The sequence below is a fragment of the Ambystoma mexicanum genome, chromosome 1q (genome assembly GCF_040938575.1).
Source record: "Ambystoma mexicanum isolate Mex_15411 chromosome 1q, UKY_AmexF1_1, whole genome shotgun sequence".
In the NCBI taxonomy this organism is placed as follows: domain Eukaryota; kingdom Metazoa; phylum Chordata; class Amphibia; order Caudata; family Ambystomatidae; genus Ambystoma; species Ambystoma mexicanum.
In genome coordinates, this window is record NC_090922.1 from 76,979,658 (window position 1) to 76,996,880 (window position 17,223).

The 17,223-nt window shown below is 45.0% G+C and overlaps 1 protein-coding gene across 1 annotated transcript in view; it reads right to left on the minus strand.

Annotated features, from left to right (window-relative positions):
• TCF25 (transcription factor 25) overlaps positions 1-17,223 on the minus strand; it is a 1,148,081-nt gene that overhangs the window by 1,071,726 nt on the left and 59,132 nt on the right. Inside the window, exon 2 of the mRNA XM_069635563.1 lies at positions 9,273-9,482. Within this exon, the coding sequence (XP_069491664.1) occupies positions 9,273-9,482 (210 nt within the window). The remainder of the gene's footprint in view (positions 1-9,272; positions 9,483-17,223) is intronic.

A 17,223-nucleotide genomic window follows, 5' to 3' on the forward strand; every position in this document is an offset into this window, starting at 1 on the left:
TGTTCGTATGTGAGCAGCTATGCCGAAATTGCTCGAGGGGTGTAGCTGCGTTCCAATTGTGTGTTGGTGTAGAGAAGAGAGTGAGCGTAGCAATATGAGAGACGAGTCTATGAGAGGAGGGTTTGATGAAGCAAGCTTGCTGTTCCGGAATTAAGGTCCGCGTTTGCAATTGCTGCATTCAGAGTAGACATTCGAAATTTAATTAGCCGCCATAATTGGCATTATTGCTCAGGATTTTCAGTAGCAAGGTTTCAGCAGTCTTAGATGGTCATATTCGGTATTTAGGGAAAGAGCCAGGTTTTTAGAACTTTGAAGGTCATGTAGTTGTGGGTGTGTCGAATATGGGCAGAGATAGAGTTCCACAGAGTATGGGCCAAGATTGAAAAAGCAGATCCTCCGATCCTGGCAGAATTAGAGATTGGAATCGCTAGAAAGAAGGTAGTGCTTGATCTGAGCGTGTGTGATGGGAGGTAGGGTTTTATCTTTTCTTGTAGGTAAGTTGGGCCGGTCTTGTGAACTGCTCGGTGGTTAATGCATAGGGTCTTGAAGGTGGCCCTTTGTCCGACTGGGAGCCAGTGGAGGGTTCAAAGAGCGGGAGAGATGTGGTCTCTGTGTCGCAGGGCGAAGAGGAGTTTGGCGCCAGCGTTTTGGGCTCTTTGTAGTTCGAGTTGGTATGCCGGTGCTCCCAGGTATAAGGAGTTAGCACAGTCCCGTCTCGACATAACTATGGACATAACAGCGGCGAGTGTGTTGCAGTAGGAGAGGTAAGGAAAAATGCGTCTTAGGTGATCGTGACAGCCTTTTGAAACAAATCTGATGGGATAGGGTTAGGCCTGAGTCCATAGTGAAGTCTAGGTTTTTGACTATATCGGAGAGGGGGGGAGGTGGGTCGAGGCTGGGGGGGGGCCCTAGGAGCGGTTGTGGGAGAAGGGCAGTGTTGCCGCACACCATGATTTCTGTTTTATCAGGGTTCAAAAGGAGGTGGTTACAGGTCATCCATTGGTCAATATCACGGAGACAAGCCTCAAGGTCAGGGTGTGGGTTGGTGCTAGTCTTGGTGATTCTTAGGATAATTTGCGTATCGTCAGCGTAATTGTAACAAGAGAGGTTGTGCGCGCGAATGATTCCTGGTAGAGTGGTCAGATAGAGGTTGAAGAGGAGAGCTGGAAGGCAGGCACCTTGGGGTACTTCAGTGGTGACGGGGCGAGCAGTTGAGGCAAATGGGGGAAGGAAGACCTATTGTTTCCTATTGCTGAGGAAGGAGGCAATCCATTTGAGTGCAGAGCCACGGATTCCTAGGGAGTGGGGGTGGTCAAGAAGGATTGAGTGGTTAACAGTGTCGAGAGCTCTAGAAAGATTGAGGAGCATCAGTGCTGCGCGTCCCTCTGAGTCTGCCGTGACCTTGAGATCATCCCAGATAGAGATCAGAGAGTTTTCTGTTCCATGTCGAGGTCTAAAGCCTGATTGTGCGGGTTCAAAGAGATTGTTTGATTCTACAAAACAATTGAGCTGGGAGCAGCCCGTTCAATGAATTTAGCTAGATATGTAGTGTTGGAGATCGGTCTGTAATTCTTGGGTTCAAGTGAATCGAGGGATGGCTTTTATGAACTTGGCTTGATTTGTGTTATTTTAAAGGCTTCTTGGAAGAGGCCAGCGGTGAGAGAGTCATTTAGTATAGCTCTTGCATGTTCTCCTGCGCATGCAGAGGAGAATATTTTTTTCAGAACAGAGGCGGGGCAAGGGTCGAGGGGTGATCCGGACGTTCTGCTGGCAGTTAGTAGGGCAAGGAACTAGTCTCTGGAGATATGTTTGAAAGAGTCGAGGGCTGGTTGAGTGGGCGTCGGGTCAATGGGATCAGGAGAGGGCAGTGTGGGGTAGGGTTTTAGCAAGGACAATTTGGAGTGAACGGTTGCCGTTCGGTGAAGTGCGATGTTGTAGAGATGTAGCAAGATGGAGTCCCAGAGTGATTGTGTGGGAGTGGATTGGGCGGAGGTGCAAGCAGGTTTCACAAATTCGGAGATGATCTTGTGGAGCTCCTTGCTGCCGTTGCCAAAGTTCAGAATTTGTTTATTGTAATGGGCTTTATTGGCCTTACGCATCTAGGATTTGTAATTACGGTGGTGGAGGGTGAACAGGGATATGCTGGGGTTGGGTTTAGATGCTCCCCATTTACGTTCAAGAGAGTTATTTTGTTTTTGAGTGTCCTCCAGAGGGGAGTGAACCATTTGCGTGAGGTTGCAGGACACTAGGGAGTGACTGGAGTTACTGATTCTTCAAGCCAGGAGTCGCAGGATTCGATGGTTAAGGGTCTATCACAGGACAGCGTTGGAGGGGGATGGAGTAGCAGGGCTTCAGCTAAGTCGGGAAGTACTTTGACTTTGTTCCAGCATTTGTGGACATGGGGGGGGGCAGAGGGAGCTGCAGGAAATGGCACTGGTGTGTTTATTGAGAAAGGGATGACAAAGTGGTCTGTCCAGATAAGTGGCTTGCGACTGGATATAGAGACTATGTCATAGGAGCTGAAGATTGCGTCAAAGGTGTATCATCGATATACCGGCACAAAATTCTGGAGGTAGAACATGATCAGTTGCGAATGTAAACATGATATTGTTGGCATATGAGGGATTAATTTATTACATAAACCAAAAAAAAGGTCCAATAGGTACGTATCACTATAGAAATCCTCATCAATCTCTAGGGTGAGCCTTAAGCAAATAATGGTCCAACCCTGTGTTGACAGTTGCATACAATAAAAATTCACACAATACCAGAATAAAAAATGTTAAAAAAAATCTATACATGAAATCAATGCAAAAATAATTTTAAAAAAAAGAATTAGGCAATTTTATACATTAAACATCAGTTGATAACGACCAGGGCACTATGACTTGGTTATCCTAGTGTTTGAACAATTCAGCACATTTGTCACGCTATACTTCTCCAGCCCTACTTATACAAGTTTCCGTCCTGTTGGCTGTACTGTGCCGGACATTCATCAGGGGCAAAAAATGTGTGCATCTTGGAATAACTTGCTGTAAATTCCAGCTCTTCCTGAGGCTCCTTATGTGAATAAAGACACATGTTTAATATACTCAAACAGTCTTATTGATAGACCTAGCACTCAGGGTGTGTCTTACAGCTCGCGGTTTTCCTTCCTATGTGAGGGAGACGAAGAAGGGCTGACACTCCTCCGAACAGGAAGGACAGCTAGAGCAACACATATGGTTGCAGGTTATTGGTAGTATTGCATACAGCAATAACACCTAGGTACACTATTTATTTATATAGCAAAAAACCATGCGGTTAGGTTATAAAGTGCTAGGTCTATCGATAAGACTGTTCGAGTATATTACATTTGTGTCTGTATTCACATAGGCATCCTCAGGAAGAGCTGGAATTTACTGCAAGTTATTCTAAGACACACATATTTTGCCACTGATGAATGTCCTACCCTTTCCTCTCTTTAAGTGCCTTTCTTGTCATGGACTGACAGGAACTGCAGTCCTCAGCCTCGTGCTCGAGCCCAAGCCACCAGAGAAAAACGTGGTGTGGGCCAGTAATGGACCTCTTGGCCCTACAGTCTCTGCATTTCTTGAATCCTGTTTTTGGAGTTGACATTATCGAGAATAAATGCCGAAAACGACCCAAGCGTGCCATATCCGAAGCAAACTGCAGCGGGAAAAAGGAACTGAAGTAACACGCGCGGTGCATGCTATATGTACTGTTGGTGATGTCATGCTCAAGAGCGGACAGTGGCCATCGAGGGGCATTGCATCGACGACGCACAGCGTCCTCCAGAGAGAAAAAGATTTCCGAAGCAGCTGGCGCTAAAAGGAGATTATCAAAAATAAGGAATACTTGGGAGAACACAATCCATTCGAAGTAGAGCTTGCACAGAGGAAGTACTAAGGACTGCGGAAAGAGCCAATAAAGCCCTCTTGAGCTCTTCTGTAGAAAATGAGGTAGGTAAACATGGGTGCCTCTGTCTACAAGTGGAGGAGAAACTCCAGCTGTATCTGCGGCTCATAGACGAGAAATAGCAACATCTTCAGGACTTGCTGGAAAGGGCAGACATCACCACCAACAGACAAACCAGAGGACCTTTGGAGAAAGAACCCTAGAAACTGAGTGACTGGGAGGAACCCCAAAATCTTGGTAACATGATAATGAGACCCTTGAACTGGTGGAACCATTGACAAAAAAGATTGAGCGGACACTATGTTTGAATTGACCCCCAAAGAAGTTTTTTCTTGTGTAAAAAAACCTGTTTTTACCCAAGATTGTGGTGCGCCTCTTTGTGGACCAAACCGGGCTATGACAGCACAAACACACAATAATTATACCAACTAAACCACAGACGTAAGAAAATTGAACTCCCCAGCCAAGAGACATCAAACATCACAACACTACCTATCTACAACCAACCTATATTCCACAGCCCCAGCCAATGCATCCTAGCACCATGGGGTCCAAGAGGCTCCCACTCTGGACACAAACGCCTCTATGCTATTGACAAAGAACACTAACAAACCTGCACACAGAACTCATGGTACTTCCGGTATGCATGCATAAGCCATCTTTCATTTGCCTTCCCTCCCCACCAACCTAATCATCACGCTCTCCATCAGATCCACCAGAGCACCCGGAAACCAAGCAAATGGAGTGCCATTTAAATCCCACCAACATAACATATTATGCGAAGGAGGCCAGAGAATTTTAGAGAACACCCAACAAATCTCTCCTTGCTTGAAAGACATATGATATGTAACAATTCAAACAAATGTAAGGCCAAGTGGGCCCACAGGTGAGGTAAGGTTCCCAAATTTTAAACCAACCAAAGCTTTACATAAATATTAGATGTTTATTGCAGCTCAGCTGATCTGACATGCAGTATATAGTCAGAGACAACAGGCTTAAAGGTGGTGCAAGAGGACCATCCAATAAGAAACTTATTAGCATGTCAGGCAAGACTATACAACTTGACATTTAAGCAACATTTAAAAGAAAAGTTTTTTTAAAAAGAACCAATCGCAAGCTCTGTAAATTATATATAGTAATTTGTAAACTTACATTTTCTAAAAGGGATTGGCTATGAGGAAACCTCTCTGTGAAGGTTTTGTAAACCCTAAACCATTGAGAGGACAACTACACAGAAGAAGTACAAGGCACTGTCACAGGCTCTCAAACACCCTGGATTTGCATTATGATTGTGAATAAGGAGATGTTTGCGGGTCAAAGCTTAAAAAAACAGGGAGGTTGTGCGAGATTGGCATCATGGAAGGAGACACAGACAACAGGTTCAATATAACGAAAATACTTTTTTTATTAACTTAAAAGTCAGGATGGTCGAAGGCCTAACTTGCCCTATGCTAAGGTGGGATTTCCCAACATAACGAAACTAAGGATAGTCTGTGCCCGTTAGTTCAACTTAGACGTCTGTCTGTGTCCAAAACCCATCCTTACACCTTTACAGTTGCCATCAAAACAATGTGTAGGGATGTCAACCATAAATCAAACAGTGTCCCAAAAGTAAAATTCGGAGCCATTTCTAGCTAAAGCTTAATCTTCAGTTTCTTCTCCTTAAATACCAAAAGGTTCACCCGAATGTTCAAGTCACTTTCTCTGGGATTTAAGTTTATACAGTTCCACACATTTTCAATTGTCAGGATATCCTTTCCAAGCTCAATGCAGTTTCTTGGTATCAAGTCTCAGGGTTCTCTTCCTTAAGTTCAATGTCAAAAAAAAGTATTATGAAGCTTTTTCTTGAACTCAATTCCAACTATTCTTCACAGTTCAAAGTAATCTCGATCCAAGTTTCCCAGTATTCTCTTTTACTCCTGCATGTCTTGGTCTTGTAAACACCTGTCGTCCTTCAATGGGCTGCAGGTGTATTCCATCAGTCAATTTTGACTGACTCTGATTAAGAGTCTCGCGCCTTGAAACACTGGTGTATAGGCACGTTATAAATGCTAGATCATATCATATATCAAGAGACCCTGTCTGACCTTCATACCTTTCATGCATCTTCTTCGTCCCAGTACCCAAGTGGTGAAAGTGAGTGGTGTTCATTACTCTTAGTTACTTCTTCCTTGTCTCAGTACCAGAGTGGGGAGAATATATCCCAAGAGAGGAAAGAAGGGGAGTTGACCTACAATAACCCACAAATAGATTGGTTGACATTAGGATAAGGGGATACCATGTCTCGCCAGAAGACATCCCATTCTCAATCCCAAGGACACTCCACCCAGGTGATCCTCCCTCGCTTGTCCACCCCCGGGGTCAGGATCCAAAATCGATGGCCTTTCCCTGGCCACCTGCATAGAGTATCCCAGGGGAGTAGGAGAGAGAATACCGTCAGGCTTCTCACATGTGTTACAGTATAAGAAAAACAGACTTGGTGGTATATCTTGAAAGTAAAAGATTTTAAGTGCTTTCACTTAGGTTTTACATGTTCAGTTCACAATTCTAATGGACACTGATAATGCAATAGTCTATTTGTCTATTTGCAGGACCCCTTTACACAGACTCAGTTTGCAATGCAAACCAGAAGCCTCAAACTAAACATAAGTGCTCAATACAATTTTGCAATTATATGAACTATAGGTCATGTGATGATATTAAAACTTCTGTGCATTGATTATATAGTGAAGAAGTCCCCTGCCTGATCCAGTAGACAGCTGCTTGGATGACCAATGGGGTTGGGCACCTCTCTGAGCCAGTTCATGATGATGGGCCCTGGGTCGGTATGGGAAGGCTCTCCAGGCCAACAAAGCTTAGCACCTTCCTCCCAGGGCAGGGGATAGTCACAAAATGCCAGATGGTCATAGCAGTCCTTTAATAGCCTTTCAAGATAAAACAGGGACAGCTCATTATTCCAGCCATGTACCAAGACCCAGAAACCTGAGAGGCAGTCAGCAAGTCCCTACAGAAGTGACTTAAAAAAGGGGGAGTTGGTTCTCGAAGCAGTGGTTCAGCAGACAGCAGAGACACACCAAAGCCCCGAGAACTATCCCTCCCAGGTTCCCTATAACAAACCTGCACTCTCAAGTTTGCTTATGCCATAGAACAGCTGGAAGGAAGAAAGGATCAACCAAGGAGAGGGAGGAGTGAATGCCATGCGCCACACCAAGGCTGTGAGACATCCCTAGGGGAGGACCCCAACATCCAGTACTAATACGAGGTGCCCTTATGCCAGAGAGGCTAAAAGGTAGGGTCAAAGCCCTACAAAAAAAAACGCAAGAACCCAGTTAGTCAGTGTGCGACGCAGGAGGTTGGAGTTTGGATAAAGGAGCAAAGAGTGTGTTTGGCGCAAGATTTTGGAAGAAGCTGCAGAAGTAAGTGCTCCTTAACCAAAAGCTTGGGATCTGGAGCAGAGACTTAAGGGAGAGACCCAAAAGAGTGGAGAAGGAAGCAAGTCAAACTAAAACCACTGGCAAGCAGGGTGAGAGTGGTGGCCAAAGACACAGACTACCAGGACGACAGAGGTGGTTTTGAGATATTGAGAAAGTGTGATGTTCTTCTGGAGTCGGAAGGTCTTCATCAGGAGATGAAATGAGAATATCATGAGGAAGACAAACATTAGGAAGTGGCAGGAAAAGATCAGGAGGAGAAGGACAAGATATGTTATGAGAACTTGAGAGGGAGTGGTTATAAAGAGGCAGATGGTTAACTTCACAAGGGGTCAGGCAAATATTAGGGGGGGGCCAGAGTAAGCAGGTGCATATCAGAAGTTTGAAGACCTTGACAGTCCAGAATCTGAAGATACTCAGGAAGACCTATACCTCAGCCTCCTAGAGCTAGGAGGATGGGAAATGGAGGGGGTGCTGAAAGGGACAAAGAAGGGGGCATTGAACCAATAATTCTGTGCTCTATTCTGGGAGCAGAGAAGTGGCCATAGGGATGAAACTAGAGATGCCCAACGGCTTAAAAAAAGAGGGGTAGGAAGAGAGCTGGGAGCAGTAGATTAAAGATGGAGATAGAATGAGCAGGAAACACGAGAGATGTGGGTTCATCCAGACCCCAATTAGAGAAGTTGCAGGGGGAGATGAGTGAGAGAGGTCATATGGATAAGAAGGTCCAAAGGCAAGGCCTAGGGGCGTGGTTCAGCCTAGTTAGAGGTAGTCTATGTTTAGTTTGCCACCCATCATTCTCCCACCATATCTAGACACCTTTCAGAGGCACTAAAGATCTGCCCTTGCCTTTGGCCCATTTGCCTGAAAACTGGCACGGTTGGGAGACGGATGCCTCTGACTCACAAGGGGAAGAAAAAAAGATTTGAGATACCCAGACAGGTCTCGACAAGTGAAGGATCCTCACAATATGAAGGAACTCTGTGGAAACTCCCCCAAATCCAAATCAACAAAAGGGGTCAAGGAACACTAAAGTGAACTTTGGAAATATCAGACAGGACCCCAGATTTTCACAGGATGCCATGGACTTTGGGTCAGGACTGTCATCAAAGCTCACCTGAGGCAAGGTACCTCAGAGCCAAGCCTAAACCCAGGAGAAGCCATTCTGAATGTGCAAGTTATTCTGGACTTTTAGTTGAGCTGCGATTTTCCGTTTACCTTGAGCAGGCTGACACTTCGACAGTTTATGAAGTTGCCCAAACATACAACAACCCCCAATAAATATCTTGAAGTTACTTTGTGAGTCGGTTCTGTCAATTCCATGTCTTACTTGACAACAGACATTAACTGGATTTTACCACTACCCAGCTACCCAACGACTACAACAAAATTATTTCTTTTACTTATGAAAAATACCTCAAAAGATTGTTCTTCAAAATTCACTGATAATATGCCTCTCAGTCCATCTACACTATCGAGTTGTGCGGTATCCCGCGGTAATACCGCCGGGATACCATACAAGGCAAATCGCGTTACTGCTACTCAGTTTGGTACAAATTTGACCCAATGGGGTTGGGTGGCGCTATTACTGCCGGCGGTAATAACGCCGAAAACGGGCCGAAAATTGTGATTTTTACCTCCAACAAAAAGCTACTTTCCGCCTGACTCGTGATTTGTCCAGCCCTTAAATGCAGAAGTAATACCGTTACCGCCACATTTAAGGGCTCAGGCCAGACTCGTGGTGAGGCCCTATATGCTTTAAATCATGCTGTAGCGTTTCAACATCTCTGCATATTAATGCATTATAAATATCCCACATCAAATAAATAGCCCAAAAATGTATTCATTATCTACAGGTTCAGGTAATGCATATTTATCACTAGGCACTGATATCTGAACCCCGCCAACAGCATCTCAAATTACCTGCAAACTAGCTGTTTTCTGAAGTTGGCGATCCTTCTCCTCTTCCTCCTCCCCTGCTTCCTCATCACCTTCTCCGAGTAGGTCGCCAGCCAACTCTTCTGATGTAGTGCCATGGTTTCTCTTCGTTTCTTCTTGTTCCAACAATCTGGAATCTGCAACCGTGCCATTGGAAGCTGGGTGTTCTTCTGGGTCTCCATCAGCATCAGTTATCTGCAGAGAAGGTATGGCAACAGCTGGTCAAGGTGGAGGTCATCCAGCATCTTAAAAATATTTGTCATAACCTTCATGGGCAAGCCAAAAACAGAACCATCAGAGCAGCTTGAGAGAACCACCATTTAACTTTCCTGCCGCCTATAATCCATTAGAAGGAAAATTACTAGATTTTCAGAATGGCGTACCCCAGAGATGAAAACAGAGGAAAAGACTGACAGACAAGCAACACGTCCACACAGAGGATTACTTTATGACTGCAAAGCCCATTTCCGCACCACTTTCATGCAACAACTCAAAATCCAATAAGGCCTTTTGGTGTGGTCTGTCAAAACACAGCTTACATATACCGAAGGGTATACATCCTCATATACTATCCAAATAGCATTTCTATAATCATATTAATTGAAAGATGTATTTTTTTAAAGAAGAGTTAATATGAGGTTCTCTATGATCACAAAGAACATCATTTTCCAAGAGTACTATAGTCTTATGTGCGTATGAAATGGTAATATTAAGGTGCTGATGGAACCTTGATTGTGCTCTCAAGAATGTTTTGTACCTGTGCTTAAAGATGGTTCAGAACGTAACTGAGGTAAATAAAAGCATCTGTGTGCGTTCCTCAATCTACAAAATCCCTGCCATACAGAATGTTAATGATTGTTTTGTAAATGGGGAGGGGTCCCTCCTATCCACCCTTTACCCCAACACTTCCCTTCCTCCACCTTTTCTACACTATACATTGCTTACTACATATCTTGATTCTGTCAAAATAAGGCACAACTGGTATTCTGCAAAGGGATAAACATGCACAGTTCAACATTAAGCTCGTCATTCCCTAAAGACAGTTGAATTCCATTCAGAATATTCGGAATAGTACCTACATATGTGTAAGTGCCATAATTTAGTTTATTAATTTAAATACATAATCTGGCAGGCTACAATGTATACTTCAGGAAGTAAATCCTAAATTGGTCATGTCTAGGAGTCTCACAATGTTTAAGAATATACAGTACATCTACTTGCCATATACAGCTAGTGATAAATTGAGATTGCCCAATGTTCATGAAAGGCCAGATGGCCAACAAAGATGCAATGATTTGCAACTGAGATCAGTGAAGATATTTATAAAGTCAAGCATGATGTTTTCAAGGAAGATCTGCTTGAGGCAACATCATAAGGCATTCCATATGTGACTATGTAGTCTGCAATGTCAATCTCCCACACCAGCAATAACTGATAGGACTAGTGATATCACTTACGATTTGGTTATGTAACGGCATAATGCATCTTATTCAGGATAAGATCCATATTTGATTACGTGATGCTTCCGGTAATCACAAAAATTGAAATTTAAATGGAACATCAGATGCGATCTCAGCAGCAACACATTTGTAACAAAGTGCATAAAGGAGTGTGACTCAGAGGTTCAAGTGTCTCCCAGAGCCAGTGGATGACAGCCCTGGTGGTGGTGAGGGGGAAGATCCTGTGGCCACCCTCTCATTGTCTTTGTCAAGTGGCAGGAGATGGCCAAAGAAGAGATCTGTATGGACCCCTCCCAAACAGAGAGCTCGAAGTTCCCCCTGGCCAGAACCATAATCCCAGACAGAAAAGATGGACTTTGATTCAGTGACAGTCAGTTTCATGAACATGATACTTTCAAGGTTTATCACCCTACTGTTGCAGACCATTCTGAGGTAACCGAGGAGTCATTGTGGAACCTCAGGCAGCTCGGAATACCCTCACTTGATACCATGCCAGGATACGTAATTGCTAGGAACTGGGAGCCATTTAGCTCCACCTTGTAGCCTTGAAGAGCATGGTTAGCTTGATATTTACAAGTATTAGGATCTATTTTTAATTCTCAAGGGCAATGGGTGGTGAACAACACTAACTCTGGGTGTTTAGGAAGGTGTAGCAACAAGCATTACAACACATCAACAAGACATCTAAACCATAGTGGGTCATATATAAATAGAGAAAAGGTTATAGTTTGTTTTGTGTGGAAACTGGATTTGCAACTCACTTTGTATTAACTCCTTACTCTCCATAGAGATCTCTTGCTTACTGGGTGATGCCATATACCAAGGAGATATACCAGAGAGCTACGTTAAGCTCCTGCTCAACAAATCCTTATTTAAATTCTTGTATGTTGCAAGTTGAAGGTTTTTCAATACCACTGACCTCACCAATCCCTTTCTTGGGCAGACTCTTAAGAGAAGTTGGTCATCTGCCAACTAATCCATCACACTGAACCGGTTGGCTGTCTCCATGACCACCCGTCTGGCTTCTGAGCAGCCAGAGGCACGGAAACTGCTCTCCTGAACACCCATGACGATTTGCTCTCAAACCTCGATTCCCACTCTCCTTCCATTCTCATCCTCCTCGATCTGTCCTCAGTCTTTGACACTGTCAATCATTCATCCTCATAAATTGTCTACGTGATACCCTAGACCTCACAAACCGGGTAGTGGATTGGTTGACCTCCTTCCTCTGGAATAGGCCCTCCGAAGTGCAACTGGGCTGTTTATCTCCTCTATCTCACTTTCCACCTACAGCGTCCCTCTGGGCTCTATCCTATCGCTGAGGATCTTCAACATTGAACTTGCCCCCCTCACCCACCTATTATCCACCTTCGCTCCAAATTTCAATGTTATGCTGACGACACACAGCTCTCCTTTAAGCTTCCCTCCTCTGCCTCCTCTCCTTCCTCTCTCATTCCCGACTGTCTGACCGCTATTCAGGCATGGTGTGCTTTCAATGATATATGTCTTGATGCCAGTAAGACTGAGATCCTTCTCATTGGGACTCCTGCCCCCTCCTTCCCACCTACTCTCTGGACACCCTCCTTGGTCCCCCTCCCCTCACCCTAGTTTGAGGCAAAACCCTTTGCACCCCATATTGCTGACCTTGTCAAGAAATCTCACTTTCAGCTTCACCTCCTCAGAGGCATTCTCCATTTCCTCGCCTTCCCCCACAAACTCATGTCTCCAGAGCGCTGCTTCTCTCCAGGCTAGCTTACTGTAAAAACGTCTTCCTTAATCTGCCTCTTTCCTCCCTCCACCCTCTTCAACTTACCCAGAATGGGACTGTATCTCTCCACTGGCTCCTGTGGTTGCAAGGATCAAATTCAAAACCCTCTGCATCATCCACAAGGCTTTCTGGGTCCAGAGACCTCACTACACCCAACTCTCGGCCCCTAAATACCTCCCTGCTAGAGTGATTAGGTCTTCTAGCTCTAACTCTCTGCAGGTCTGACGTTTCTCCAAGTAGAGAGTGGGGGGTAGATCTCTTTATTTGGCTGAAGCCTCTCTCTGGAACGGCCTCCCTGCCCATCTGTTACACTACGGCAGCAAAGAGCTTTCTTACGAAGAACTTCCCGACCATGGAATCCGCTTTGGCACCGTTACAGGTTGCCTTGGAAACTGTTCAGGTCACGTAAACGTGCTAGTCAGCTGATCGGACGTGCTTCACTTACCCTTTGTTCCTTTAAGCCTTCAGCCACGGGAACTTCGTTGCTGCCAATTGTACGTTACTACGTGCCTTTTCGTAGCCCGCCTACGGCACTGTTTGCCTTCCTCGGATTACCCTCCGTGAACCTTTGACTCTGAACTCTCGTTACCAGACCTCGGCTTTGTACTCTGTTTCTGCTTATCTGGATTACCCTAAGGACTTGTTGCCACGGTAGTTTTCCTTTACTGCCGTTAAACCGCAGGAGCCTCCCCGCTCAACCTTCAGTTCTACGGGCTCTGCGGGTCTTCACTTCCGCTCAACACTGAACTCCAGTTTTCATTCATCTTACGCTTGCACGAACGCCTTTGCTTTCCCTCTGAGTTCCGGCTCTACGATCAAGATCTGCTGAGATCCGTTTCAGCGCAACGCTTCTTCCTGTTCTATCTGAATCATCTATCTGGAATATAAGACCATTCCTACCGGTGCTGCTTATCAAGGACTGCCTTTGCTCCAACTATCTAACTGTGTTTGCATACTGAGAGACTGTTTTTTCTACTGAAGTGCATTTACGAATGCTTTCCAGGACATGCACCAACCCGGCCCTACTGCGTCCCTCGTGCCGTTCGGGTTTATTTTTATTTATTTATTTATTTATTTATTTGGGTTTGTAGAGCGCACAACTGCCCGGGGGCATTGTCCTCCCTATACTAACTTTCCCATTTTATTATTTTTTCCTGTTGTTTTCATCAACCATTTGGATTTTGTATTCCTTATTGAAACTGGTCCAGGATTTCCTCTCAGGTCTACTCACATACACTATCTCAGGTAACAGCAGTTCTATTGTGTTTAATAGAATAAATTAAAAAGAAACAAGTTAGGCATAATACTCAAAACCTTTCTGTATCTCTTGCAGCATTTGTCTGGCGGTGCGCTCAATCCCACTCTTTTGCATTATAGACTACTCTGTCTGTTCTTACATAAATAGCAGAGTGGTACATCGTGAAAAAGAGCCCCACTCGAAGAGGAAGCCTGATTCTTGAAATCAGGGGAACTGGGTTTTCGGAGACGTCTACGGCTCATCCTACATCTCGATCCAGGTTGGGGTCACGCACACCTTCCGGCTCGGTGAGTAACACCATCTCCGTCTTGAGTCAGATCTCGTTAAATTCCTGAAACATCTCAAGACCTTCCTTTCACCTCTTCCTTCACACTCCCCTGCTAGTTCCACCTGCCTCCATGTCTGGTTGCTTGGATCCCTCATGAGCCTTACCGGGGCAAGGCCTGCTTTGACAAGTCTTCCCTCGCCCCTTACCAGCACTTGCCTTCAGGCACCCTCCCCTCAACAGCCTACTGAATCTCGTCCCCCCCCCCCCCTTGCACTAGCTGCCCCCCTCCCCTTCTTCCCTGAGCACTTGCCCTCCTGGGGCTTCCTTAGAACTTGAAACTTGCCCAGCTGCTTACCCCCCCTTTCCCTGAACTTCTCCCTCTTCCCCCTCGCCCGGCACTTCCTGTTCATTGCCCTTGCACAATCCAAATGTCACAAGGCCTAGTAGGACCATTATTGTTATTTTCTCCTCTGACCCTCCTTTGTCTTGTGGCGCCTGGAAACACTTTTTGATGTATAGGTGCGACACAAATGCTCAATAAATAAAAATGAAAAACAAAATACAAATTTAGCATCCTATTGTCTCCTGGTAAAGTGTTCCCTCCAGAGGATACAAAGTTGAAAGTTTATATTAGGCAGCATTGTGTGCACACTCCAAAGCTTAATGAAACTACAAAGATATTTGCCAGCTGGCAGTGAACACCCTGGGCGAGCAGGAGCTCTTGGTCTTTCCCAGGTAGTATAGTAAGTAGTAACAGTAAGGGGAGAGCAGATTACAAAACGGCAGACAGGGTCAGCACTGGCAACCCAAACAGTTAAGAGGCAGCGTTCAATGAATGCAACTGCCACGTGTCCATGCATGCAACCTCATAGGGTCCACCAATGAGCAAAGAATACCAAATAATACAGAAAAAATTGGAAAATTAACCAAGCAAAGTACATCCAGCCACAAGCAAGGAAGTATAAGGACTTAAGGGAGCAGATTCTGGTGATTGGAAAATTGTAGCTACATTTCCAGAGGATCCAGAGTAGAAATATGTTGCTGAGTTGAAGGAACATGCTGTGATCAAAAATCTTAACCAGGGCTACTGAGAGAGCTCCAGCACCAAAGCGGCACACGCCAGCAGTGCAGAGTGCGCTGCACTCAGTGATTAGGGAAGCCAGTGAATGCACCCTAGTTGCAGCATGCATTAGAGAAGAGAGGTTAATATGAGAGTGGATCATGGGAGGAGAAACATGCACTCAGCCTGAACCCGCACTAACAAATTAGCACCGATGTAATACGCAGCACAGCTAACAGGTTTAAGTGGGACACTGTAAAAATGAAAAAGCTAAAGGCAACAAGGGTTTGAGATTCGAAATTGATCATTCACACCGATGCTTAGAACCCTCAATAAGGAGATAAAGAGCAACAAAGCATAAGTCAAGGCGAACACCTAACAACGGCTCACACAGCAACAAAGCAGAAATGTTCCATAGGAATTAAGAGTAAAGCAAAACACTTGGATGACGAACTTTCAGATAAATAACTGGAATCCTTACTGGAGGAGCGAGTGCCCATGCCCAAAGATATGGTGAACATGATGCGCACCATGGAGATGGATGCGTTAGACATAAATTGGATCTTAAAGAAATGAAGGTACACCTATCTAGCATCAATAAGATTGGATGAAGCTGAATCGAGGCTCTTACAACTGGAAGATGGGGCCTGCGTGCTCAGAAAAAAACTGTCCCAGCCACGTTCTTTAGAAATGATCAGCTATGGAAAAGAAACTTCTTCATATCGAAGCCCCACAGAGGGACATAACAATATTAAGATAATCTGAGTTCTGGAAGGAAGAGACGGGCCAAATATGAATGCTTTTGTGTGTCCAGTATTATCTGGATCTCTCAGCATAACTACAGAAGACCTGACAGAAGTAGAAAAAGCACAAAGGGTGTTACATCCCAGACCATACCCTGACAAGCCTTACCACCACATTATCAGGTTTCTATGGTTCTCAATACAAGAAATAATAATGCAGCTCACAAAAGAGAAACAGCAAACAATTTGGAAAGGAAATCAAATCACCTTTTTTCAAGACTTATCACAATTAATGCTTCAATAAAGAAAAAGATGAAAAGAAGCAAAGACGGAACTCACAAAAAGAACGGTTTGATACACCGGGGGAATCGCCCCCACTGTCCTTAAGATTCAAGTAGAAAGGCTGGAACTACACAGCCAGATCACCTCTGCGGTCCTCCACCTACAGCAAGAGAATGCGCCATGGAGCAGATCACATTCAGGAGAAACCGAAGAAATCCAAGCAGACTACATGAGGAAAATCCCAAAGAGGTTCACCAAACACAAACACAAGGCCCTCCTAAACCCACACGAAAAAAAGAAAAAAAAAGAAAGAAAATAGAGTGTAAGGCACCAGTGAAATAAACCTCAGATTCTTGGTCGGTACATTAGATCTTGGAATGTGAACGGGGTTAATAACTCAAACAGAACTAAAATGTAACCTATATCTTTGGAAGAAAGATGCTGAAGCAGTCCTCTTACAAGAGACTCACCTGAACGACAAGGAACCACAGAAACTAACAAAACGATGAAAGACATAGGAGTTCCATGCCCAAGCACTTAAAAAGAAGAATATAGTATCTATCATAAGTGTAAACACACTCTTTAGACTGACACACGAGAAATCAAAGCCGGGAGGGATATGGGTTCTGGGTGTGGGGACCCTGGTGGGTATAGGTCACCTGGCCTAAACCCCACCCACCTTCTGAGCCCTGCCTCTTCCTTCCTGCTCTTAACTTTTAGATCAAGGGCGTCTCTCGCCTGGGCGTCCGAAGCGAAGAGCAGATTAAGAAATACACAATTCCTGTTTGGACCTGTTTGGACCCAGGGCCCGACCCCCTGCTCAGACAGCAGGTAAGCATGCACCAACATGTGTTTACTCCCGCTATACCCACAGGCCAGCCCTGCCCCCTCGGGTCCCCCTGTGATGTTCCCTTGTGCCCCCACCTTGGTGTTGCCGGTTTTGCTTGATTCTTCTACTCTGCTAACCCTCGCTCCCTTCCAGCCTACTTCTGCAGGAGTCTGTCCTGATACATTCTGGTTTGACCATCACCGTCTTGTGGCCAATGCTGGATTTGACTTTTATGGACTTCATTGTTTCACGGTGCGTCACCCTTTCT